This window comes from Apodemus sylvaticus, chromosome 15 (genome assembly GCF_947179515.1).
Source record: "Apodemus sylvaticus chromosome 15, mApoSyl1.1, whole genome shotgun sequence".
Classification (NCBI taxonomy): Eukaryota; Metazoa; Chordata; class Mammalia; order Rodentia; family Muridae; genus Apodemus; species Apodemus sylvaticus.
In genome coordinates, this window is record NC_067486.1 from 6,366,472 (window position 1) to 6,393,669 (window position 27,198).

The 27,198-nt window shown below is 45.1% G+C and overlaps 1 protein-coding gene across 9 annotated transcripts in view; it reads right to left on the reverse strand.

The window, feature by feature from the left end:
* Itsn1 (intersectin 1) overlaps window positions 1-27,198 on the reverse strand; it is a 178,681-nt gene that overhangs the window by 108,710 nt on the left and 42,773 nt on the right. For all 9 annotated transcript variants that reach the window (XM_052158677.1, XM_052158676.1, XM_052158682.1 and 6 more), the window contains exons 2-6: window positions 21,426-21,484; window positions 19,775-19,867; window positions 18,453-18,516; window positions 9,232-9,392; window positions 1,350-1,529 (exon numbers count right to left, since the gene is read on the reverse strand). In XM_052158677.1, the coding sequence (XP_052014637.1) occupies window positions 1,350-1,529; window positions 9,232-9,392; window positions 18,453-18,516; window positions 19,775-19,867; window positions 21,426-21,453 (526 nt within the window). In that variant the 5' untranslated portion in view covers window positions 21,454-21,484. The remainder of the gene's footprint in view (window positions 1-1,349; window positions 1,530-9,231; window positions 9,393-18,452; window positions 18,517-19,774; window positions 19,868-21,425; window positions 21,485-27,198) is intronic.

The window sequence follows — 27,198 nt, forward strand, 5'->3', positions numbered from 1 at the left end:
CGAGTCATAACTCTGAAGCAGTGGCCACCTTCCTCTTAGCCCAGCAGAGTCACAGCAACTCCCCCACACTGTTTCTTGAATGGAGTCACGGTTGCTCCCCCACACTCTGTTTCTTGAATGGAGTCAAGGCTGCTCCCCCACACTCTGTTTCTTGCCAAAACACACTCCTAGGCTTATTTGCTCTGCTGAGAATTCCTGTCTGAGCATGAGGCTGACATCCGTAAATTCTTACTCTTTACCGAACATTTATCATCACATTTTGTAGGTACCGTTCCCAGTAAGATGGCATTTTCTTAGCATCACAGGAGCTAAAATATGAGTTCTAGATGTAGCAGCCAAGAAGTCACAAGTTCCCCAATCTTGGCCAGATAAGGCATGATGCTAGGGAGGGGCAGATCTGTTCTTGATTCCCATCTGACCTGAGGAGACCCTAGCCGTAGCCTCCACCCTCAACCTTGCCACAGCACAGAAGAAAACAAGACAGAGCGTGTGAGTTCGCTCACACCACTGGAACAGTTGTGAGAATTATGTTGGCTGCTATCACGTGGGGCCTTACATGAAGTCTTACACGAAGGACTTGCAACGGGCAGACAGAGGCTCCTTAGATGCCTCCTCTCACTGGACCACACTCATACCTAAGTGCAGGCTGCTCAGGTGCAGTAAGAGCACCACAAATGTAACGCTAAGACCTATGCTGCCGATACCACTGAGTTTACTCAGATATATCCTCATAGCTTTTTGAAAGGAATGCCATACTGCTATGAATTCCTTATGATTTGTTAGGCCAAGGCCATCTATATTTACAGTTGATGCTATAATTATAAGACTTTGAATAAAGTCTCAAAATGAATTAGCTAACCCAGGATCCAAAATAACTACGTCCTTTCCTTCAATTAAGCAAGCGTTTAACACTGTTTGGCCACTTGATTGCCTCTCTTTCCCACTCTGCCCTGCTCATTCTACACTGCTCGAGTTTCCTCACTGTGGGATTCTATTCACAGATGATGTGCTGGTGTATTAGCAATTCATGGACGTTAAAGATCAGAAGTAACTGATACACAGAAATACAGAGTGTTCAAACACTGCCCATCTCTGTCGAGCCTTTGGAAGGCGATTAAGCTCTTGGCTTTCACCTCTGGGTTTCTTTTTGTCCAGAGAGGAACTCAAGTTCCACAATGGCGTCTACTTTCCTTCCTTTCAGTCTTAGCATGTTCCATGTCATATGCTGAGAGGAAAGGAAAAATCAAATGGAGATTAACCACCCCTTCCTCTGTATGAATAGTAATAAATACCATCTTGCTGTAAGTAGACAGCGGCACACATCCAACACGCGCAAAGCAGGCACGCACCTGGATGAGCAAACGCAGGCAGAGGCTGGATGACGGGAGAAGCCCCATTAGCCAGGGGAGGCACTGCTGCTGGAGGGACCGAAGACACTAAGGGTGGAGACATTCCAACAACTGGGATGGAGCCCATGGGCACGGGCGCGACAGCTGTAAGCGGTGGCATGCTAGTGATCCCTCCTATACCTGGAAGACAGAAGCCCCAGCAGAACTCAGCCAGCCGCATGGTGGCATTCAGTGACATCTAACCTAGGACAGCTAGGGGAAGGAAACCTGTCTCTGATACACTATATCCCCACATAAAACGGTCAGAGGATTCAGAATACAGCTCATGTACGTGTCTGCTCGGCTATCACTCACGGATCTGGCTTTAGCACTCAACACTGAACCAAAAAAAAAAAAAAAATTTAAACACACACCCTCAGGCTAACCAGTAGGAATATAAAAAAGAATGACAGGGCCTTGAGTTCACTTACTCATGTGGCCCACTGTCAGTATGGACGTTTCCTGTATAATCCACACTATTCTTTTAGGGAACAATAACAAGAAGACTATATACTCAACTTGGAGAGAAATTAATCAGGAGGAGGATTAATAAGAAAAGCAGTGGGGTAAAAGATGTAGCTCTGTAAAGTGTTTTCCTTCTATGCAAGAAGTCCTGGGTTCAACTCCAGAAGGACACAAACCACATGTGGAGTTGCATGCTTGTAAACCCGGAAGTCCAGAGAACTATAATCCTTGATCCAGAGAATTCATGTGAAGTCAAGGTCACCCTCACTACATAGAGAGTTTGAGGCCAGCCTGGGCTACAGAAGATCGTGTTTACAATAAAACAAAACAGTAATGGCAGTAAATGCAAAGGCAACAAATATACTGTAGACTTTGGGTCTGGTTAATTTCTGCATGTTATTTTTATTTGCAAGTTCTTTTATCTTTTTCTTTTCTTTTCTTTTCTTTTTATTTTCTTTTGGTTTTTTGAGACAGGGTTTCTCTGTATAGCACTGACTGTCTTGGAACTCACTCTATAGGCCAGGCTGGCCTCAAACTCAGTAATCCACCTGCCTCTGCCTCCCAAGTGCTGGGATTAAAGGCATGCACCACCACTGCGCAGCCTATTTGCAAGTTCTTAAAACATAATAAATTTTACAAAAAAATTTTAAAAGGTTCTAAATATAAAGGGAAGTAACAAATCAGCCATTTTACCTGCCCCTTCAAAATATACTACACCAGATAGTAACCAAATACTTAATGAGAGAAATATATCTTTATGAATATGTTCTACCCAACAAATGAAGTTGGAGCTAAAACAAACGCTCTCATCTTTTTTATTTGTCTCTACTTTAAGAGCTTCATGGTTTTCCTAAGGCACAATGTTCTTGTAAAGTATAGCCAAGTGCGGTGGCGCGTGCCCATAATCCTAGCGCGTGGTTACAGAGGCAGGAGGACCAGGAGTTCAAGCCCAGCCTGAGCAGAAGAGACACTGCTTTAGAATAGCCTGACATCGTGCACATCACTGTTGACATGCCTCCTGGGGAGGACAGTTTCCCCAGGGTGGTCCGTTACTGTTCTACTGTCCCTTGACAGTTCTGAACTGTCCATTATCAAAGAACACACCTTCTAAGTCCATCACAGATGGTTCATATGTCAGAGGTCTAGAATCAGAATTTTTTTCCCCAAGAAATTCTGGTTTCCTATAGCAGGAAATGCTATTCCTAGTCCACAGTCTGAGGTGCCACTGTTGCTGGGATCAGCCACTATTTTGGATCTTTTCAGTGGACAGAGAAAAAAGATGGGCAGACAGAATAGACAGAATAGATGGGTAGGTGGACAGATAAATAGACAAGAGAAGTAACAGGTACCTCTTGGAACCTCACAAGCTGGTAAAGTTTGTGCTCCATTTGAAAATCAGTTTTTTTGGATATTAAAAATCCTTGCCTCAGTCCTTCCCTAAGAATCTTAAATATGTTACTCAATTTTCTTTTGCAACAAAACACTCTGGTCAACATCCTCTATTTTTGTTCATGAATCGCATGCTTTCCTCTTTGAGGTGCTCCGATACGGTTGGTCTTTTCAGGTTGGTCTTCTTGGGCACTCTTTCAAACCTTCCACTTCAAGACAATGGTCCTGCATTTGCTGCACAGTTGCTCTGTTCCCAGGTGGGAGATTCCTCATGAATCCCAATCCAACTCTTTTATCTCCGTATCTGCCACTTTCTCTGGCCTTTTTATACCTACTGTTCCATTTCTTCTAATTTTAAAAAAGGTTTTATTTCTCTTCAGAAAAGTATCTCTGACGTTGCTTCTAGTTTTGCCTTTGTTTTTAGAACAGCGGTTTGATGTTCATTCTTTGCTGAATCCTGCCTGCGATATTTAAGCCCCTCTGAGCCCTGGATCAGATCCACAGCATCCCACGGCTTGATTGAAATGGCATCGCGGTCCACTGGGGTGGAGTAGCCTCAGCTTACAGTGTTTTCTAATAATAACTTGGTGTGGGACGACCCTCTGTTGCTTATTTGTATTCTGGTCCTGCTCCCACTCCCCATCTCCCCCTGCCTCAGGGCCAATGCTCACTCCTACTGGCCTCTGCTCCTGCTTTCTGTACCTTGCTATGGGCTTGTGCACAGAAAGCATCTGGCTGAGCTGGGGTTTTGGTCTCTTTTCTTTCTTTTTCTTCTTTTTCTTTTCCCCTGTGGTGCTAGAGATCAAACCCAGGACCCCACACACGAGATAAGTCAGTGGGAATGGGGGGCTGTGGAAACCAGACTGCTCCAGATCTCTCAGGCCTTCTGCAGACCCATCTGCAGTACTCAGAGGCTTTCAGGCACACAGTGCCCAGACTGGCTGGATCTAGTTTCTTAGCAACACTACTTTGCTTCTCTCTTACTCAGTTACACCAGATAGACAGTGTTCTACCTTCTGCCTCCTGCACTGTGACAACACATTCACTATGTGGATTCCTGCCTACAGTTCTCCCCCATGTTCACAATGTGTGGAAGGGGTGTGTGTGTGTGTGTGTGTGTGTGTGTGTGTGTGAAGGCGACTCTGAGTGTCTTTGCAAATCACTGAGGCAGGGGGGCCTGCTGCTGCAGGAGCCTGCGAGCTTCACTCAGCTGGCCTGGGGCTCCGCCCAGCCCTCCCATGTGTGGAGCAATAGTTGCCAGGCACCTGCTCAGCTCTGAAAAGCTCCAGTGGTCCAGACTCCAGTTCTCACGGTGCTTCCCTGAACTCTGCCCCTCGCCTTGCATCTCCTTTTCCTTACAGTGACCGTGACCTCTGTACTTTTTAAATCAGGCTCTCTCCGTCCTCAAGAAGCTGAAGGCATCAGGAGTTCGATGCCATCCCACGTGGCATGGCGTGTCCCTGGACTGCCAACTAAGACCCTTTCTCAAAAAAGGCCCGATTCTTTTGGCATTTCCAATTGCTATCTGCCACCCCTGGGCTGTGGAATGAATGCAGGCCACGAGCACACTAACTGTGTTTTATTCCTGAGCTACACGCCAAGTGCAGCTCTCACTTGGACAAATGATGCTAACAATGTTTATAAGTACTCAGAGTACAACAAAGGGAAGAAATGCTCTCACTTGTTATAAGTTTATGACTTACAGACATCTAGAGGGTGGTTTACAGGTCACATCCACCATCAACACCTTACCATACATCCCACCTGAATCAGATTAATTTTATGTCGACTACTATCAATGCAAATCTGGTTAATTTGGTTCCAGATTACTTTGTGTGTGTGTGTGTGTGTGTGTGTGTGTGTGTGTGTGTGTGTGTGTGTGTTTTGGAGACAGGGTTTCTCTGTATAGCCCTGGCTGTCCTGGAACTCACTCTGTAGACCAGGCTGGCCTTGAACTCAGAAATCTGCCTGCCTCTGCCTCCCAGAGTGCTGGGATTACAGGTGTGGGCCTTCCCACCTTCCCCCGGCTACCTGTGTAGGTTTTATATTAGTAACTTACTTTCAGGCTTGTGAAAGCCAGAGTTAGTTCCTAGCTAAACCACCGCTCAGCTTGTTTCCAGATTTTTGATGGCTGTATTACACTCAATCTAAATCTTTTAAGACTTCCAAAACGTTGACAATGGCAAACTTCCAAGGCACCTCATCTCTACAAACTCTTCATCTTAATAAAGCAGCAAAGTAACCTTGAAAATGATGCTGAGAAAAACCTATAATATCTCAAAATGTTACCAAAAAAGACTACACAAAAGTAGGTTAACAGTTTTTAAAAAAAGATCACACCAACTGGCAAAAGCATCCTGTAAGTCTCCAAATGTTAAACTCTTATATTACAATTTTGCCATTTGGAAAAAAAAAAAAAAAAGCAGCTTTGAGACCGTGTCTGCAGCCCAGGTTGGACTTGAATTTGCAATCCTGTCTTCACCTCTAAACTGGCGTTATAAGCCTACGCGGCCACTCCCAGCTCATCTGTTTTAGCCTCACTGAGAGCTGAGGGAGAACACCTACCCAGGGCCACAGGGTGATCCAGGGGTTGGTCCCTCAGCACGACAAGCCAACAAAAGCAAAACATCCCAACTGCAAAGACGATGCTCCTCTCACCAAATGAGTATGTTGTTTGTCCACTGAGACTAGTTTCTCTGTGTATCTTTGAATGGCCTGGAACTCACTATATAGGCTGGGCTGACCTTGACCTTGCAGCAATCCTCCTGCCGCTGTTTCCCAAGTACTAGGACTGTTGACCACGGACTGATTTTCTGGTTAAGTATATTTACTGGAGGCTGGATCTGGATGCCATCCTATGATGCGCATCCTTAATTCTTGGAATCCTGTACCCACTGGGCTCTGCTGGAGTCTCTCAGCCTCCCGCTATGCGGCCCTGCTCTGTACAGTGCTGGAGTCTCTCAGCCCACCTTCCCATCTCGCACAGGCAAGCCCTCTTTAGCCCTCACTGATCTCAGCGACTCTCATGACCTCTCAGTCACTCACATGGACATCACTGAGATACCCACAGGTCAAGTTCAGTCACCATTTCCCTCTCCTGCTCTTGCCCGACCTCTCAGGAACAACTCAAGCAGTGGCTCGCTCACTTCTTGAAACACTTTCCTGGCGACAGGAACTCTGTTTCCATTGATAGTGCCTTCCCTGGTAGCACAGCTTCAATGTCACATGTCGTAGTCAGGGTTTCCATCTCTCTGAAGAGACACCATGACCATGCCAACTCTTTTTATTGGATTTTTGAGACAGGGTTTCTCTGTGTAGCCCTGGCTGTCCTGGAACTCACTCTGTAGACCAGGTTGGCTTCGAACTCAGAAATCTGCCTGCCTCTGCCTCCCTGTGCCCAGCTAATGCCAACTCTTATAAAGGAAAACATGTGACTGGGACTGGCTTGCAGGTTCAGAGATTTCATCCATTATCAACTAGTGTGAAGCATGTCGGACACCGTGCTAGAGAAGGAGCTAAGAGGTCTACATCTTGATCAGAAGGTAGCAGGAGACTAGATGTATTTTAGACCTTAATGCCTGCCTCATAATGACACACTTCCTCTAACAAGGCCACACCTCCTAATATGCCACTCCCTGTGCCCAAGCATTGAAACACACAAATCTATGGGGGCATTTCTACTGAAACCACCACAGCACAGCACACTGAGATGAGCCCACGTGCCTTCACCACACTACTCCCTTCCTAAAACACTGTATAGACCTCCCTGACACCAAACCCACCGCACTTATCCCGACCCAACAACAAGGCTGTTTACTCCTCTCCAAGACAAAGCATACAAGGCTAATGAGTTCACTGTAATCACCATCCAGCAGCCACTGAGAGGAGTGGACCTACAAACACCAGAAGACCTGGGTCCTCAAGTAACCTGACAGCCACCAGTACTTTCAACTTCTTTTAAGCCCCTGTGGTTTGTTTTCCCTCCTTAAATCAAGAATGTTGATCAATCAAGCTGAGAACAAGGGGAGAAGCCGCAGGAAGGAGCCTAAGGCAGAGTGATGCCGGCTGAGCGGCTCTGGCGGGCAGGGCCAGGGTTCCCTTGGTAGCAGCTCAAGAGATATAATCACCTGTAAAACACTAAGCTGTGGGTCTAGAAGTGCCTCAAAAGAACAGCAATGTCTGCAAAACTGAAAGTCACAGAGCACAAAAAGAGAAAGCAAATTCAGTGTCAAAGAAAAAAACTGCACCCATATTTAGGGGAAAAGAAATGGAACATTTTTTTTTTTAAAATGGATCATTTTTCCACTTTGCAGTTCCCTTTTGGAGGAGTCCAAAAGAAAACCAAACATGCTTTAACTCATAATTCTTGAACAATTAGCTGCAAGTACGTTCCAGGATTCAGTGCAAAGTCTACTTGCACAGGCTGGCGAGCTGCAGGCTAAGAACTGCAGCTGCAGAGGCGAGTGGCTCTGTCCTGTGCTGTCACTCTGCTTACTGTGCTCCTCCTAGACTGCGCTCATGCGAAGCTTTGTCTCTTCCCATCAACTCTTGTCCTACTCACCTAACAATCTCCACAAGCTCATGCCTTCCCCTTAGAAAACCAGCCTTGTGGCCAAAGGTCCCTAAAATAAAGACATATAGTACTATGATTTAAATTTATAATGTTCCTCACAGGCTGCTTTGAAACTTTATTAGCACTACGTTGAGGTTTTTGAACCTTCGGGTGCCAGAAGGTACCACGCAAGCTTCCAAAGGAGCAAAGTGGCCAACGGTCCTGCTTAACTATGATACTCACAAACCACAATGGTGACAGGAATTGACACAGTAACACTATATATGCACAAGTGGCACAGACCTGGGTGGGAACCGACAGCTCCCTAGCTGGATTTGAGACTCACGAAGTTGGAGGTAATCATGCCTGGTCCTGGAAACCTAGACAGTCACCCAAAGCTGACGAAGTCATGATCCCGGAGAAGAAGCGGGAGCTGCCTTGTTATTAAACTCTAAACATTCTAAACATCTGTCCTCAGCCCCTAGATTAGTAGTCCTCCCCCTCGTCAGGGCAACTCCTCTCTGCAACAGAGGGAAGACTGTTACTAACTCTGTGCACTCAGATGCAGAGTTGTGCAGCCTAGCCAAGAGACCCATCTCCTGGAGAGTTCTGTCCATTATGGAAGGCTGGCTCTGGTATCATTGTAGAGGGAGAGGTGGGAAGACTCAAGGGCCAAGGAGTTTCTATGAGACTGTTTGTCCCAGAAATGTCAGAGCTACACCTGGACAGTCCTACCAACATGACTGCCTAAACAGGAGCTGAGCAAGGACAATGACAATGACATGCTGAAGTGGGTTGGGGGCAGGAGCCCTCAATCCTAAATAACTACTAAGGCAACTACGGAATTCAGAGAGTGGGAGAAGTCATCTTCCCCAAGGAAGAGTTACCTGGTTACCCAGCGGTTAGCCCTGAAGAGTGTATGAAAATAGCATTATGCAGACTACGCAGGCTGTATTTACATACTTAGGAAGGAAGGAACTCACTCACACACACACACACACACACACACAATGAAAAAAGAGGATAGGATTTTGAAAGAGAGCAAGGAGAGGTATATGAGAGAGTTTGGAAGGAGAAGGGGGAAGGGGAAATGTTATAATCTCAAACAAAGAAAAAAAGGACTGAGTTATCACAATGCAAAGGAACTATTTATACACAAGGCAAAACAAAGACTCTGGAAAACTGGAGTACTGTGAAGAGTCAGGAGACAGAGCCGTGGTGCTGAGACACGCGTGTCCTTAAACACGGGTGGAAAGCTCTTCTTCCACCTGGTGACCTTTACTCTTGGGTTCACGGGAAACAGCGCTATCTTTCTGAAGGCTGTCAATATTTAGGTAACACTAGCTGAGAATGTCACTATTTCTGAGGACAGAAAAGGCAAAATATCCATTTTAAAACAACAAAAGAAATATAGGAACCAAGTAATTTCAGACGTACCGAATGCTGGTGCACTGGAAATAGCCACTGGCTGCTGTTTCATGACAGGGGGAAGTGCGGAGGGGAGCTGATACCCTTGTAGCTTCAGTTTGATAAGCTTCATGGCTATGGAAAACTCCACTTGATCCATCCTCCCATCGTTATTCATGTCCGCTAGCGCCCTGCAAACCAACAGCACAGACAGTCTCAAGACAACTCAGACCACAAAAGAACCTTCAGCACCACTTCACAGAACTTGAAATCACTGGCTCCTTTACCCAGTCGAGAACAAAGGAAACTGAAGCATCCTCACCTGCTTGGGGTGGGGGTGGGGGCACTAAAGCCCAGCAAGTCACGTGACCACGTGGTGTCTTGCACTCTGTTACCCATGGAGACACTGAGAAACTTTCAGTCGAATTTGAAGATTTCTTACTTTTTAAGAGATTTTATTTTAATTTAAAAGTTCTAAAATTGGATAGGAATAGTGGTGACTCAATTCCATGACAGTTCTACAAACCATTGAATTACATGTGGTAATTCCAAACAGTAAATTTGTTTCATGAATTACATTGTAATTAAATGTTATTAAACTGGGATCTGGAAACAGTGTGATTTCTAGGGATGTTCAACTAAACTCCACTTACTCCATGCTGTCCCTCATCCACGGGGGATGGCGGGGCATGATATCCTAGTCTGGACACTACTGTGCTGTGATTTTACAACCCTGCCCTGCACTTTCAACATGAAACTGTGCTTAGGAGAGTGCTTGCTGTTTTAAAATGACCTTCAAGCACCCATGGACAAGTGCCATCTGTTTTAAGTTTTCAGTGGAAAGGAGGCAGAAGGCAGAGAAACAGAGATTTGCACTGGAAACCGCTCCCCACCCAACCGTGCAAACTTACAACAACATAAAAAACATTTTACACCTCTCTTCTTTTATCCTCAAATGAAAACATGAAGCATATGTATGGCCTGCAATAAAAATTGAAGCTCTCTGAAAGTGATAAAGATTGTGGAAGTCAGTTATGTTGGAAAATAACACAGAGGAGTCATCATGACCCTCGCAGACCTGGAGCTGCCCTGTTCCTGCAGCTGAGCTGGGGCCCATTGTGACCCCCGAACACCGACACCCTCCCCCACTCACCGACACCCCCCCACTCACCGACACCCCCCCACTCACCGACACCCCCCCACTCACCGACACCCCCCCACTCACCGACACCCCCCCACTCACCGACACCCCCCCACTCACCGACACCCCCCCACTCACCGACACCCCCCCACTCACCGACACCCCCCCACTCACCGACACCCCCCCACTCACCGACACCCCCCCACTCACCGACACCCCCCACTCACCGACACCCCCCCACTCACCGACACCCCCCCACTCACCGACACCCCCCCACTCACCGACACCCCCCACTCACCGACACCCCCCCACTCACCGACACCCCCCCACTCACCGACACCCCCCACTCACCGACACCCCACACTCACCGACACCCCACACACACACAGACACCTCGGGCTTTGCTCCTGCAGCTGCACTTCACTTTCCTTACACTTCCTGCACACTTGGATTGATTGTTCTACAAACTGCTTGCTCTAAACTTTGCCAAATTTTCTGGTAGATTATATTTCTTTTTCTTGCCAGTTTAGAAGCATTCTCTATACACAGAAAAGTAACTATTTAATTGCTATTAAAAGTAACTATTTAATTAGTTGGGTTTTAAAAATTTAGTCTACTGTTTCTGTGTGGATCTTTGCTATGTAGAACGTATATACTGTATTCACAAAATATTTATTTTATCAATTTTTGGCCTTTTGTTACATTCTGATCTTTAACCTAATTTTAATTCACTGGTGTTGGGGGGGATGTCAGTCCATGATCAACCATGTTTCTTCCAGACACACAGCATTCTTTCAATCCATATTAATTATCTCATTCTCTCCATGTTGCTATGCACTAAAGTATTCTTACAACGTGAGACGTTGCCAGATTAACTTGCTGAAACAACCCCAGGTCAATGAGATTGCTCTGGTCTCAGTAGCTTAGTGGCATGTTCTGTTTTTCCTTTTTAAGGGAACTGGTTTTGGTCCTGGAGAGAGCTGAGATAGTCAAGCAAGAGCTTGCAGGATGAGCATAAGGACCTGAAACCCCAGCACCTATATAAAAAGCCAGGCAGGATGGTGGATGCTTGTGATTCTCTTCTTTCTGCAGGAAAGTGAGGCAGGCACATCTGCCCCGGGGGTGGTGGGGGGTGGCTATTTATCTTAGCCTCACTGATGGTCCCAGATCCCAGTAAAAGACCCTGTCTCAGGAGCAGAAACAATGCAGAGGCTAAAGCAGTGGCTCAGCTGCTAAGACTGTTGGCTGCTCCTGCAGAGGACCCACTTCCCAGCACCTGCTTGCAACTGTCTGTAATTCCAGTTCTTGGGGGAATCTGATACCCTCTTCTGGCCTGCTCAGGTACTGTACACATGTGATACATGATGCACTAATATACATACTAGGAAAACAGTCACACAGATAAAAATTCCAGTTCCAAGGAACCTGACACCCTATTCTGGATTCTCAAGACACAGACATACAAACACACACACAGGCCTATTCTTACACCAATGCACACATACATACACATAAAAAGAGCATAAAGAACCAAGGTAGACAGTTCCTAAGGAACAAAACCCAAAGTTTACCCTGACTCCCATACAGACACATGTCACACCCGTGCACCTATACATATACACAAATGCATGTGTGCTCATGAAATTTTATCATTTTTACCAGAATCATAAGTAGTATATTTACCTGCATATCTATTTTTAAATGTTCAAAAGACCCTGACTCAAACATATGCACAAATTTTGATTAGTCATTCATGCTACATTAAGTTGTACTACCAAACTTCTAAGCATACCACTAACTAACCACTAGGACCTAAGTAGAGAAGCAAAGGGCGCTCTCTTGCTTTTGCAATATTTTAACAATCTTCTCCAGTCTCTTCAGATATAAAGATACTACTGAGTGCACATAATTCTTAGTTTAGAGAAATGGATTGAGTACTTTACTGTTCAGAATGATTTTTAGTTGGGACATTTGCTTAGTAACATGTCTTACTCATTTCTTTACTTGCTTTTAAGACAGGGTTGCAGGTAGCCCAGGCTAGCCTGCAACTCACTATAGAGGGAATGATCATAAACTCCTGCTCCTCCTGACCTAAGTGTTAGGAGGACTACAGGCTCCAAAATGCCACACAGTGTGTTTCTTGGTTCACTGACTGGTTGTTAGCATTATTATTGCTTCTTCTATATTGTATGAGAACTCTGATGCTGAGCTAGCCATAGTCACTAGGAAGCTTAGCTGTTTTTCAAGTCTTAATCCACATCTTCTGGATTAATGACATTTTGCTTTGGCCTTTATCTACTGAAATAAATACCAATGCTGACAGAACCTCAGGATCCTGAATGAATACTGTGTCTCTGGCCTAAACTCCCACAGGTCACAGTGTTGTGAAACTCACACTGTGAAAGTCTACTTGCTAGGGTTCTGCATCTACACTCACGGCAGGACCTGGTGGCCAGAGTTGTTCTAGTTTGCAATAGCATTCAGATTTAAAAGACACAAGCGAGGTGACAATCTTTGCTTCTTCTGCAAAGTATTTCTAACACGCTCAGCTATTTCAAATGCTTTACAGGAGAGAAGAGTTCCCAGTAACAGTAACATGCATGTTTTATTTACATTTAAATACAGAAGCAGGCAGATGTCCACCCTCCACCCCCACACCTCTCCTCCTGAAAGGCATTCTGGGTAGAAACTAGAAAAATTCAATGGGTTAAGGAAGAAGAGGCCTTTAAATAAGAATTTAATTGGAATAGGTTAGCCCTGGGGATTCACACTCAGGCACCAAGCAGGTCTGATATATGGCTGAATCTCAAGTCTGCAGGTCTCAAAAAGACTTTTCCCCCCGACTTAACAAAGGAAGTTCTGGATACAGCTCCTCAAGGCTCAAGCCTCCCCTTCCCTCCCAGCACAGCAGACTCCAGCTGTTGCCCCAGAGCAGTGCCATTCCATTGCTCAAGGGTTCTGGCAAAGCAAACATGTTAGCTCTGTCAGCCTTTTCATATCCAGCTTGGGTTACTTCTCCAATGAACTTCTTCCCAAAGTAAGTCTGGATAATATTGACACCAAATTTATGTCACAAGGAAAAGTGTATGGTAAACCCGGCCAACAACTGCTGCACACGGCTCTGGAGACTGACGCTGGGATCAGGTTAGCCATGGATGAGCAGTGGTACCCAACCCGGGGCAGTTGAGACAGGAGCAAGATGCCGGACCCAGGCGGGTGCTGAAATGGGAAATGGCCCGCATGGTCTCTGGCACTGGAACACTTGGTCCAGTCGGCAGCCCTGCTTGAGGAGGCTTAGGTGTGGCCTTGCTGAAGGAAATGTGTCACTCTGGGTGGGCTTTGAGGTTTAAAAGACTCCTCTGTGTGCTCTCTGTTTCCTGCTTGTGGTTAAAGATATGAACCCTCAGCTGCTCCTGCTGCTGTGGCCCTCGCTGGCCGCCCTTTCTCCCCAGTGTGATGGTGACGGCTCTTATCCCTGTAAGACTACAAGCTCACAAAGCACCAGCCCTTCCAGAAGGACCAGAGTTTTATCACAGAAATAGAATAGTAAGTGTTACACCAATGGTATACTTGTTTGATTTAGACAAATAAAACAAATCACACACCACTCTCACATACTGTTGGTGGGAAAATGACAACTCCAAGAGGCAAGAGAGCCGTATAATCATTTACACAGAACCAGCAACTGCAGCTTATGGATTGACTCTGAAGGTACATTTAACAAAAGCACATGGCTAAGAGCTGTTCACAGCAGTGTTTTCTGTAATCACCATGTTATCAGAAATCACAGTACATGGAAACAAACTAATATGGAAACACGGGACAGTGGGCAGAAGCTTTACGGCACGTCCCATGACGGCACACCTGCCACTGTGACACCGTGACAGCACACCTGCCACCATGACGGGCTCTATGTGCTGAGAAGAAAATGAGGAACAAGTGATTAGTGGTTTCCAGGATATATTAAGTGAGAAAGGCAAAAAATTAAAGTAGTTTATAGATTACTGTTAATGTAAAGAAGAAGAAATAAGCTACACATAAACACAAAATATTATACATTCTGTGCCTGCATTTAACCACAATAATAAACAACAATAAAAATAACAAGGGGGCTGGAGAGATGACTCAGTGGTTAAGAGCACTGACTGCTCTTCTGTAGGTCCTGAGTTCAAATCCCAGCAATCACATGGTGGCTCACAACCATCTGTAATGAGATCTGATGCCCTCTTCTGGTGTGTCTGAAGACAGCTACAGTGTGCTTACATATAATACATAAATAAATATTTAATAAAAAGTAACAAGGCATGGTGATTTAGGTGAAAATAGTGAATGAAGAGCAGACTGGAGAATTCACAGTGCACCCTGAATACACTGCAGCTTTCAGAACCTTGTTTTTTTCTTTTGGATTTGGTTTTTTCAAGACAGGGTTTCTCTGTGTAGCCCTGGCTGTCCTGGAACTCACTCTGTAGACCAGGCTAGCCTCGAACTCAGAGATCCGCCTGCCTCTGCCTTCCAGAGTGCTGGGATTACAGGCGTGCACCCCCACCGCCTGGCTTTCAGAACCTTGTTAATGATGCTCCATGGACCCTCATCTGCCATGTGGTGCCCACTGACTAAAAGCAAGTCCACGCAATGAGGAAGATTAAACCGGTTTGGAAACTCATTAACAACACTCACTTACTCACTCTCTCTCTCTCTCTCTTTCTCTTACACACATTTACACACACACACACACACACACACACCCCATACCCTTTGGGTGCACCTGCTACAGTGTGAGCATTATCTAGAAATTAAGAATAGACTCGACTCTACCTTCTTGTTTAGAACAAATCAGATTAGTGTGGGTGGTGCTGGGTGACTCTGGCCAGAGTGAAGGGCAGGAGCTTTGTTTCAGTGGTCAAGCCCACTATCTGGCATTCTCTAGGCCCTGGGAGAGACCCCCTACTGAGAGGTGGGGATGACCGGGAGAGGAGCAGCTAGGTGAACTCAGGACCTATTTTGCAGGATGACAAACTGAAACCAGCAAGATAGTGAGCAGCTATGTGGGTTCTGCAACTGCAGGAAGGAGTCACCCCAAGACAGTGGTTCTGAGGCAAGGAGAGGCCTGCCCCAGAGAGCAGAGAGGCTAGCTTCTGGAGTAGATGCTGTAGACGAGAGGGCAGAGAGGAGAGCAAAGAGGAAATGAAACAGCAAAAGCAGGATCATCCTGGACTTGGGCATTTGGTGACCGCTTTGGATTTTGGTCTCAATGAGAGTCTTAATTACCTCACTATTAATGTTATGTGTATGAGTATCTGGCTGCAGGTATATATATATGTACCATGTGCATGGTTGCTGCTTTGGAGGCCAGAACAGGGCATTGCATCCTTTGCAACTGGAGTTACAGTGTGAGCCACCATTTTGGTGCTGGGAATTGAACCCAGGTCCTCTGAAAAAGCAGCAAGTGCTCTTAAACAGCAAGCCATCTCTCCATCTCCTTAATGGAGACTTTTAAATGTCTGTTTCCTGTGAGGCAGAGGTTCATTTTTGAAGCTGACCTCATGTAGTACAAGCTGGCCTTAAAACCCTGGATCTCCCTGTTTTTCTCCCTTCAAAGTGCTGTGAATATAAGCATGCACCGTCATGTCAAGTGTAGTTTAACTTTTTAAAAACAGATATATTTTATTTTCAATTGTGGGTGTGCATCTAAGCGTGCATGTAGACACCCGTGTCCTTGGAGACCAGGTGTCGGATCCCTTGGAGCTAGAATTTCAGGCAGTTGAGAACAGTTGAGACCGGTGCTAGGGACTGAAACTCAGGTCATCGTCAGTATCTCTGAAAAGCAATTTGAAATTTCACAAGCAGGCGACCTGGTGGTAAGCTCACCAGCTAGCCCTGTCACAGGTGACCATGGGGGGCAGGGACCTGAGGAGGAAGAATTCTGCGTCTGTGGCAGCCAAGTGTCCTTTCCCGCTCTCTCCAGTCTGCTCTTGGCTATAGAGCTAATTGTAACTGGGGGATGTAATATACACAGAGGAGCAGGAAACCGCATTCCAGGAAACCGACTTCTGGGCTCTTGAACTAGAACCTGTTCATGCTTAATGTCTCCCAATCAGATTTCCAGGGAAGAACATGAATGGGGAGAGCTCAGTTCCCTGAAGGAGTTGGGTCAGAGTGTGTAATGCCAGCCCATGACAAGGGCCAAGACACAGCTCCTAGAAACCCCTCTCAGTGAGGAGCGGGAAGGAAACTGGCAGGTAGCGTTTGGCAACTGAAATGCTTTCCTGGCGTGAGAGGAAGAGGACAGAGCGGACAGAGTCTGGTAATCACTGCTACCCTGGAGGCCGAGGAAGAAAGACCAAAATTCAAGGAAACTGGTAGGCAATGTAAACAGGGCTCTGCATCAAAATAAAACTTCACAAGGTGGGGGATGGGTGTGCAGGGGCACAGTGAGTGCTTGTTTGTGCAGCATGCCTCCAAGGGGCTGGGTCCAAACCCCAGTAACAGAGTTCTCTGGTATTTGTTTGTTTTCTTCCCTAAGATCAGGTCCCATGCTGTAGCTTAGACTGGCCTCTAACTCATGAGCCCTGATCTGTCTCCCACGTGCTAGCATGCTTCATAAATGAGACCTCAGTGGACCCTGAAAAGCAGGCTCTAGAAACAGCCTTACTGCAGAGAAAGAATACAACACACCAGGCGGTAGCCCAAGAGAAGCCTGCTACAGAACCATTAGGTGTCACACAAGGGCACCTCGATTTGGACACACAACTGACCTGACGCAGCCCCTGCATCTGCTTGTTGTGGATGTCCTGCTCATGGGCTTCTCCCCCACCTTCTCTCTCTCTCTCTCTCTCCCTCCCTCCCTCCCTCTCAGCAGTTAGAACTGGAATAGTGTCACAGAAGCAAGCTCACTTGAGGAAGGACTGGCTGGCAAAAGGCCTGACAGCAAGAAGGCTGGCAGACAGCCCAGTACAGCATGGGACTCTGACGTTCTTCTGAATATGTGACACAACGGGGTGTATGTGTGTTTGTGTGTGCAAGCCTGTTTGTCTATGTGTGTGCGCATGGGAGTTACATTTCCAGTGCAGGCTTTACTTTTCCAGACCATGGTTTTGAATAATGTTGGCACTTAATCTAGAATAGTGAATGCTGAGTTCTGGAGCCACAGGTGGTATGCCAGCCTTTCCCATGTCGTGGCGTGTTTATAAACACAAGCACGTTGGTCACTCAGGAGACAAATACGCAGCTGGAAAGCTTAGTTCTGTGGAAGGGCCATCTCTAATGCTAAGCCCTACCTTCCTGGGATTTGTCTGCTGCTCACTGAGTAAGTGCCAGCCCACACATTAAACCCTTCATGTATAATTTGTTTGCTAATACACTCAACTTTATTTAAAAATACACAAATGCCAATCATCAGGATTAAATACTGAGATCAAAAAGGGACAAATATATGTTCCCAGACACACAGACAGAAAGTGCTTTGGTTCCCAGTCACACACACAGGAAGTGCTTTGGCCAGGACTACACATTCCGTGCTTTTTTTTTTACAGCTAGTGATCTCCATAACACCCACTCACCCAGGAAATGGAGTTACAGTCGGGGTAGAAACCACACAGAGAAAAATGAGACTTTCTTTCAGGTCAGTAGAATTCAGCACTGCCTCCCAAAGATGGGAACCTAAAATCCAAAACTACATCTGACCGCCTGTCTTACTCACGCTCGTGGCCAAACTCCTGCTTGTGACAAGAGTTAGCACTTAGCACTGACGAAGCATCACACTGGACCGAATACATCTAGACTAATTCTCACACAGTGAAAGATAAGGAATAACCAATGAAGAGAAGAAATGGGGGACATTCAAATTAACTGTGAATGATATACACGAAGCCAAAACAAAATAGTGGGAAACTTATCAAATTCAGAAATTTCAGTTACGACTTAACTTTTGTGCAGAGCCATTCACATGCCAGCCTTTGCAAAAGTATTCTTTAGTAAGAAGTAACTGCATTCCAGGCCAGGCCTGCATGTTGTCTGTCTACATAAGAAAAGTAAGAAACTGAACTTCCAAATAAATAGAGCATAACAGTGTTTTGTTTTTACATTCTGCTTATATAAAATTCCAACTTACCATATTTGTGCTAAGACAGGCTGAGGTAACCCAGACTGGAAAAAAAAGTTCCTTGCTTGATCACCTGTAAAGTAAGTGGGAAAGGTTTTAGGAAAAACAAAACAGGAGCCAACAAAAATCCTAATACAGCAAAACCACATTTTTTAGGAGGTGATTATGCTATAAACACCAAAGACCCCGCCCCCAGGCAAGGTCAAAGGTCTGACTAAGCACTTGAAAGGGCTTGGGTCTTTGTGGGGATAACCGTTCACTTTAAGCTGTGGTTTAACAAGATGAGCTACCCATGCTAATGCAAGGGCTTGGGTGCCAAATATCCCCCTAAGGTACAGAGTTTAGAGCTCTACCCCAGGACTGGTGCTACTGAGAGGGTGGAGATTTTAAAAGGCACAGCCAAGTGTCCTGAGAGCCAAAACCCAAGCTTTCTGTTGTAATACTTGATTGTATAGGGTGGATCACTACAGTAAGAGCATAGCACAAGACACACACAGCAGATGACTCAGTTAATGACAAAGCTTTTACTCTGAATATCGATGCTGTTAGTAATGACACAGAATGGGTGAGAATGTGGAAAAGAATTCTGCCAGTCAGTCAACAGGAGATCTTTCAGGCGTGCACAAATTAAAAACACCTCCAAGGAAAGAAACCCAGATCCCCACTTTCTGCCCAGAACTGGTGAACTGTGACTAAGCAGCCAAGGTCACAGAAAAGGACACTAGGGACTTCCAGAGACAGCAATGAAATCCTTAGAAAGTGTTTGCTGTCAGCTGTTTCCTGATCCTGTTCAAGATTAGAACTCTGCTCCAAGGCACCCTTCCTACCCTAATGGAAGAGTGTGAGCCTCTGACTAAAGCCAATCCCCACCAGAAGGAAGGTCCAAACAACCGAGCCAGGAAAGGCCTGTGAAAGGTTTGAGAGGCTCTGGGTAAGGCCGGGAGCCTGATGAGCTGAGCTTCTGCTGAAAATCATGGGAGGACTGAAGGGGAGAACTGAGTGGAGAAAATCCCCCCCCCAACCCCTTCGGTTTTTTGAGACACGGTTTCTCTGTGTAGCCCCGGCTGTCCTGGAACTCACTCTGTAGACCAGGCTGGCCTCGAACTCAGAAATTCGCCTGCCTCTACCCCCCAAATGCTGGGATTACAGGCGTGCGCCACTTCTGCCCGGCACAAGAAAGTTTTAAAAAGAAGTAAACAACACAAACATACAGGTTCCCAATTGGGGCAAAATGGATTAAGTGCCCTGCTGCTCACTGTGTCCATTTCCACTCTGTATAACAGATTTCCTGCTGCTCAGTAAGAATGTATGGATGGTGATCACATACATACCAGTAATAAATCCAGATATCGGCTTCAAACTATGGAACTGCTGGTCATGCTTGGCTCTTTCCTCCACAGTTATGGCCCAGATATCCAGGCTACCTGCAGTCCAAGGACAAGACAGACAACTATTTACCAAGAAAAGTAAGGTGTTCAGGCACATGATGTCCACAGCACTTTAAAGTTCTGTTGGTGTGCTGTAAGCATGCCCTGTAACTCTACAGTTATATGAAAACATAGTAAGTCAGGAATTTATCTACACAAAGTTAAGAGACTACGGTTACTGATTCTTACTTCAGGAGCCTACAATGTCATGGGTAAAAATGACAAAAATCTAAGAGGAGCATAACAAAAAATTATGGTGGTGGTGTTGGTGCAGCACAATTAGAATCTTCTGAGATTCTATGAAAACATTCAACTATCTGGTGAGGGTTGTACAACTTTGCAAACGTACTGATCATCACCAAGTGGTGCAGTCAAAGTGTATCACCTGCATGATGTCGGAATTGTGCCTCACTAAAGTTGCATCTAAGAATGAAATTATGATAAAACTAATGACCAAAGTATGTATGTATTCATGTATGTATGTATTTATGTATGTATGTATGTATGTATGGATGGATGGATGGATGTAAGTAGTTAAACATTTTAGTCCCTGGTCTCCTAAAAAAATCCTCTAAAGCAAATAACACAAAACAACTGACGACCTGGAAAAGACTGCAGGTATGTCTGGAATCCCAGAGACTTCCATCAGTGTGCTCAGAGGATGGGACATGGGGCCTTCTCATTCTCTTTGCAACGGCTTTTCACATTTGTTTTGGGTTTAGCAATGCTGGAGACTGCCTCAGAGCCTAAATAGGGCAGTCAGGCACTCAAACCACGCCATTTGTCCACAGCTGGGCCAAGATCGCCTGTTAGCGTGGCGTACTTTGTTAAGAGTCTGGGCTGAAGGTGTAACCCAGGGCTTGCCTAGTATACATCAGCCCCTGGGCTCAGACACCAGCATTAACAAAGAAAACACAAGGCGTGCACGAAGAACATACCAGAAGAACATGTTACCAGGCTGATGTGTTTCAAACAGCAAAGATGGCATGCTTCAAATTCAGGCTTTGAAAGAGTACAACATAATCCCTTAAGACCGTGCAAGCAAGTGCAAGCAAGGAGCTGCGGCCCGCTGGCCCAGAGCAAGGGCCACCCACCTTATCTGGGTTTCAATTTGAACAAAGAATAAAAAGCTGCCTACAGCCTAAGTGGAGACAATGTAAATTTTATAGCTATAATGTATACCTAAATTTCAGAGGTTTGGTAATGGTACTACAGTTTTTATCATTTAGTAAATAAACACACTAAAATCTTCAGCAATGAGAGGTTAAGATGCCTTACAGTTACTTCAAAACAACCCAATGTGCCAAAATCGAGTCCCTAATCACCAAAGCATCTCCGGGTATAAGATGAGGGTTGACTGTAATTTTCTCTATTTAAATTGGTTTGGATTTGTGGTAATGAAGATTGAACACAGGATTTTACGCATGTTAGGCAAGTGCTCTACCCCTAAGCTACACCTTAGCCCAATTCAACTCTATTAATTTACCTAAAATTTCCATCATTGTAAAGTCTTAAAATAGGGCCACACCCTAAGAAAGAAACCTTGAAAACTTACCACCGAAAGGTGTGGGAAACTGAGCCATGGTTCTAGTACTTCACCTTGCTGAACGACGCCTGTAATTAAAATGAAACACATGAGTTTAAGAAAACTCCAGGTCTGTGTATACACACTAACACGCTGTCGTTAATCTTAACACTAACACCAGAGCTGGAGTACACACCTGCAAGTGAAATCACAATGAAAGGGCCCTTTTCTCATCCCCTGGATAGATTCTCAGGGCCAGAAACAATCTGGAAGCTGGTGGGCTGTGACAGGAAGCTTCTGCATGGCTAGCTATTTAATCTGGCGTTGACTTGGGACACATTTTAGCATATCTTAGTGACTCCATACACCACTACTTGAGGATTCTCATTCAGCACTTAATATAAGAGCCCACCAGCCAACAGTGTGAGTCTGACAACCTGAGCTCCATCCCTGCAATCTACAGAAAGAAGAAAGGAAGGAGAGAAATAACATCACCAAGCCCCTCTGACTCCCACACTCACAAACTCACGCACACTGCATGTGTGCACACAGTATTAGGGTGACTCTTCAACATACACATTGCTGGGATCCGCACCTCAGCATTTAGAGGGTGAAGGCAAGAGTTCAAGGCCGCCCCTCCCCCCCCCCCCCCCCCCCCCCCCCCCGCCAGGCACACAGTGTGTTCAAAGTCAGACTGAGCTTCGTGAAGCTCTTCTCAAAACAAAACCACAAGAGACATTTAAATACTATTCATTCAGTAATGCCTGCCCAAAATGTCAAACTCAGGTTCCAAACTTTCCCATCAGGCTTAAGTGCATCAGTTCATAAGCAGCGGACAAGAAACAAAGCCCCAAATAAAGACCTCGGACCTAACGGCTATTTTTCTTCTTGCCTGTGGTGGGTTTGAATTTGAGTGGATTTAGTCCCCAGTTGGTGATGACTGGGGAGTTAGATGTGCCCTTGCTGGCAGAAATATGTAACTTGGGACAGGACTTCAGAGTCTAAAGATTCCCCCAATTCCCACTCTGCTCCTTCTGCATGGTTTGCCAAGTGTGTCAAGATGTAAATGCTCCACTTCCTGTTCCAGCCATCATGCCTGCACTCTGCACTCATGATTCTCATCCCTCTGGAAACTTACGCCAAAATAAAGTTTTTCTTCTATAAGATGCTTTGGTGATAATGTTTATTCAAAACAATACAAAAGTAACTTATGCAGACCTAATGTAATTTTGCTACAGTACATTTCCAGTCAAAAGGGGTAAAAGGTATTCATTAATATTTTTGGATAAATTTGGTCAGATGTGGTGGCATGTGCCTCTAATTCCAGCAATGAGAAAGAGGAAGCAGATCAAGAGTTCAAGGCCAGAGAGTGGAACCAGGTAAAACGGAGACACCATCTCAATAGCTTAACAACAACAGCAAAAGAGTGTAGAGAAATTTAAAATATGATGTCCTCTTGACTTAGCACACCTAAACTCAGCGTGTGGAGTTTCTTCCAAGTATCCGTAGAAGCCGCACAAGCTCCTTCCTGTTCCCTGCTCCTACCTAGCACTCTGCCTCTTTATAGTAAATAACGGCTTCAGAAGTCTGGCTTCTTTGCATTTTACTTTTCTTGTCTTGCGCCATTGGTCCACCTGGTCCTCCCTCTATCACAGGCTGCCTGGCTGCTGTGAGTGCAACTCTTCGAGACCCCTGACTCTCCTCTACACTAACAGTGAGGCAGTAAGCTGACTGGGAGGCATGTATGTGGAGTGACAATCAGGGAGACTGACTTGTCCTTCCTCAGACACTTCCAAATGTCAGCATCCTCAACCCCACCCATCTTCAGCAGAGAAGCGGGGTAGGGCGAGAAGGATGTGACACCACCACCTTCATGCAGCCTTCCCTATACAGAACATGCAGCCACATGCAGAACATGCAATCAAAGGTGGCCCTTTGATTGTCAGATGCTGCTTCAGTCCTCTCCCCCCAGGGAAGAGACCAAAGTAGTCATCTATCTGTGGGGTGGTCGGAACGGGGAAATTGAAAGAATTCCCATTTTTGAACTGCCACCTGTGGGAACACCCGCAGTCTCCAAGCTTGTGGAAGCCTCTCACATCATTCAGACAAGACGGCTGGAGCTCCTCTTTGCTGTAAGGTCTAATCCTTACCTTCCTGCTCATTCCAGATATGGACCATGCATGCTTTATGGAATTCCTCAGACTCTTCTGTTGTTTTCTAGTGCTAGATACATTGTTTCCGATTAGGGCAGGGGGACAGAACACATCTGCCACCAAGGCACCAGATTTAAGCTGAGGTCTGCCAGTCCAGTGGAAGTGGACATGACAATTCCCTAGAGGCTGCGGCTGGCCCTCTATTCTCTCCATGTACCTACAAGAGTCATCCCAGAAGCTTTCAGCATGCGTTCTCCCACCCAACTCTCATACAAGGCTTGTGCAGGTGACAAGTGAAACAACTCTACACACACTAGAAAATATGCCAATCGTATGTGTAAGCTAGATCCTTCATCGTCCACTGCAAAGTAACAGACTATTAAGCCCTCTGTGCCCAGAGACTGCAGACTTCACCACTTTCTGGGCCATTTCATTTTGTTCGCAAACACACATCTTAGGTTTACTAGATGGGTTTCATCTGGAATAAAGATCCCTTCTCTATCCGTCACATAACCTAGGTGTACGGAGCCCCTGTGGCAGAGGTAACTGTGGCAGCACCTCTGACTGTGGGACTTTACACTTTAGCGGAGGCTTGTCATGCTTTGGACCCTATTATGTTTCTGTGGTTTCTCTTGACTACTAGTTTGCTTAAGGTTTTTATTAAGGAGTGGATGCTAGTTTTTCATAAGTTTTTTTTCTTAGCCACTAATGAAGTAATTACATGTTTTTTCCTTTTTGTTAATATTCTGGACTTTTCTTTCTCTTGGTGTTGGGAATTGAATCTGAGCCCCATATGCTAAGCAAGTAAGGATCCTACTCCACCTTTGCCAACACTGAATCACAGTGACTTGTTAGCTTCGATTAAGTTATTCTAAACTTTTTTTGTATAAACACAATCCAGACAAACATGCTAATTTTTTTCCAGCTAGGTTTGGTATAGAGTAAAGCAACAAATTTTGAGGAAAGGGATCTATCTACCTTCCTAGAAATTACAAAACTCTTAAAACAGCACAAAATAAAAATCATTGGAAATATACATATAAAAATGAAATATGATCAGGAAAATTTTAGAGATGAGTTTAAATAAATCTTCAAGAAACAAATGTTTGTTACCAAAACCACTTCAGAGAGGAAAACTGAGGTGCCCTCAATTAAGTTATAATCAGTATACTCTTAATATTAGCTATTACATGTGGGTATTAAAAAGCATACTATTCTTTTAAACAAACTTATATTTATTGTTCATATTTTCATGTACACCATTCTTACAAATATAATGTTATGCCTTACTTCAAATATTTCACAGCTCCTTGAGAGACTCAAAACTAGACAGAACTCTTATGGCCAAAGTATAATTAATATCAGTTCCTGTCTAATAACCTAAGAATAATTGCTGTTTACCACAGAAATGCATTTGCATCCTCTGGAGTTCTCTGTAAGGAGAAAGGGAAGTGGAGCGAGCTCACAGAAAGAAAGACTGAGCAATGCTAGGGGGCATCCTACCTTAGCCTTCAGAGAGCTGTTTCCACTTTCCCTGCACTGAACGTCTGTGCAGGGCAACTCAACAAGTGCTGACTTCACCCTGCATCCAACATCTGGGCTATAACGCTTTCTCTTCCACTTCTAACTACAGCTCGGAGCTCTTCGGGCCACTGATCATAAGTTGGCTATTATGGAATCTATCTAATAAAAATTAAACCACTGTTAGGAGTGAATGAAGGAGTTAAAAGCTGGTCTAAGGACGGGGCTGAACGCCTCCTGCACACCTTCGAATGCCTGGGCAATCTGTGGCTGTACTCCATGGTCCGTCTGCTGTACCACCACAGCCTCTAGCAGAGACCACAAGCAAGCACAGCACCAGGTACCATTTTATTATTAGGTCTGAAAAATAATCTAAAGCCTGCTACAGGGCCTCAGGCCCCTTACTAGGCCCGACACTGTTCGAAGCAGACAAGGCTAGCTACCCAGGGCAGGCTGTAAGGGAAATCAAGTTCCAACAATTCTGCTCGCTATGAGCCTTGCTCCAGGGTGAGCCCAGGACAGAGAGCTAGGAAGTGAGGTGAAGTGCAGAGAACAAAACTCCAACAGAAATCCAGTGTTTCTGGAGAAGAGGACAAACAGTAACGGCACCGTGGAGTGTGGGGAAGACAAGAAAGAAGAAACCAGACAAGAGCGCATGACACTGCTCTCAGGCTCATAAGACAATCGGGATGGCACACAGCCTTGAAAGCTGGAGGAAGAAGGAAGCTAAGTAACTCAGATAGGAGGAGAACACACAATCAGCACTCTCTGGAGAAGTGTGGAAACTGTGCAATCCCAGTCTAGGGTAGAATTAAAGTTATGACACATTGTGATGGATAATACTGACTGCAACGCGAAGGGATCTACAGTCAGTCGGACACAAAATTCCAGGCATGATCTGAGGAAATGTCTAGGCTAGATTAACCAAGACTTGCAGACACATCCTAGGTATGGCTCAGAGCAGCCCGTGGCTGGCACTAGGGTGAAAAGGAGGTGAGGTGAGCACAGGCGGTCTTCTCTTCACTTCCCCACTAAGGATGTCCAGTCGCTAGCTGCTCCATACTATGGTGACCACACCCAAATGTAAAAACTTTCTCTTATCAGGTATTTGGTCATAATGAGAAAAGTGTATTGTCAAATACAATAAACTCTCAAAAAAATAAAATTAGCAGGTGCCAAATCCCCCATAACAAGAGTCTTTAGAGTAAATGTCAGTCAGTCAGTCAGTCAGTCAGTGTCAGTCAGTGTCAGTCAGTGTCAGTCAGCCATTCTCCCCATGAGACAAAAGTAGACATAAGTGAAGTAAGTGGCATGGGAAGAAACATGTTCTCTAGAGAGAGAGAAACCTAACTTAAAAAGAATGGAAATTTCTGCATACCAGCAGAGCTAGAAATATGACCTAACACAACTGTAGATGACAGCATCATTAAATGAAGCAGAAAAAGAAAATAGAAAAAGAAAAGCAACATGAAACAGAAGTAGAACAAATCATAAAAATATAAACAGGAAAGACACTTTAAAAAGGAAATTTAAAATCTGGTTCCTTAAATAAAATTGCCCAGGCAATGTAAATTGTCTAGAAGTGAAGATGATGCCGACCAAGTCTACAACTGAGAGGAAAGCTAGAAATGCTGACAAGTGACAGGGAGACGACAGACTTCTTACAAGTTAATTACAGCCACTGCAGGTACACAGGAGAAACACACCATTTGAGCCCTGGTGTTTGTTACAGAAAACCTTATGAATAAGAAAAACCCAGAAAAGAGAGATGTGACCTCCACTGGTGTCACTGGTGAAGTCTATCAAACATCAAAGGAAGAAACAAGACAAAAGTCAGGCCAACTTTTTCAAATGGGAGACATTACTTGCTATTCATCCCTTGTCCCTACTACAAAATCCAGACAGCACAAAACAAATAAGAGTACAGCAGGATCCCTAGGGAGTACAGATGCAAAGCCACTTACAAAACCCAGCTTGAATCATGATAGTGTATGAAGAGGATAAAACACTTGAAAATGAATCAATATTTTATTGACAGTATAAAGCAGTAAGCCCACACCATGATTCCCATTGATTCAGAGAAAAGTTTTTCATAAACACTCAACATTTAATAATGATTTTTTAAAACC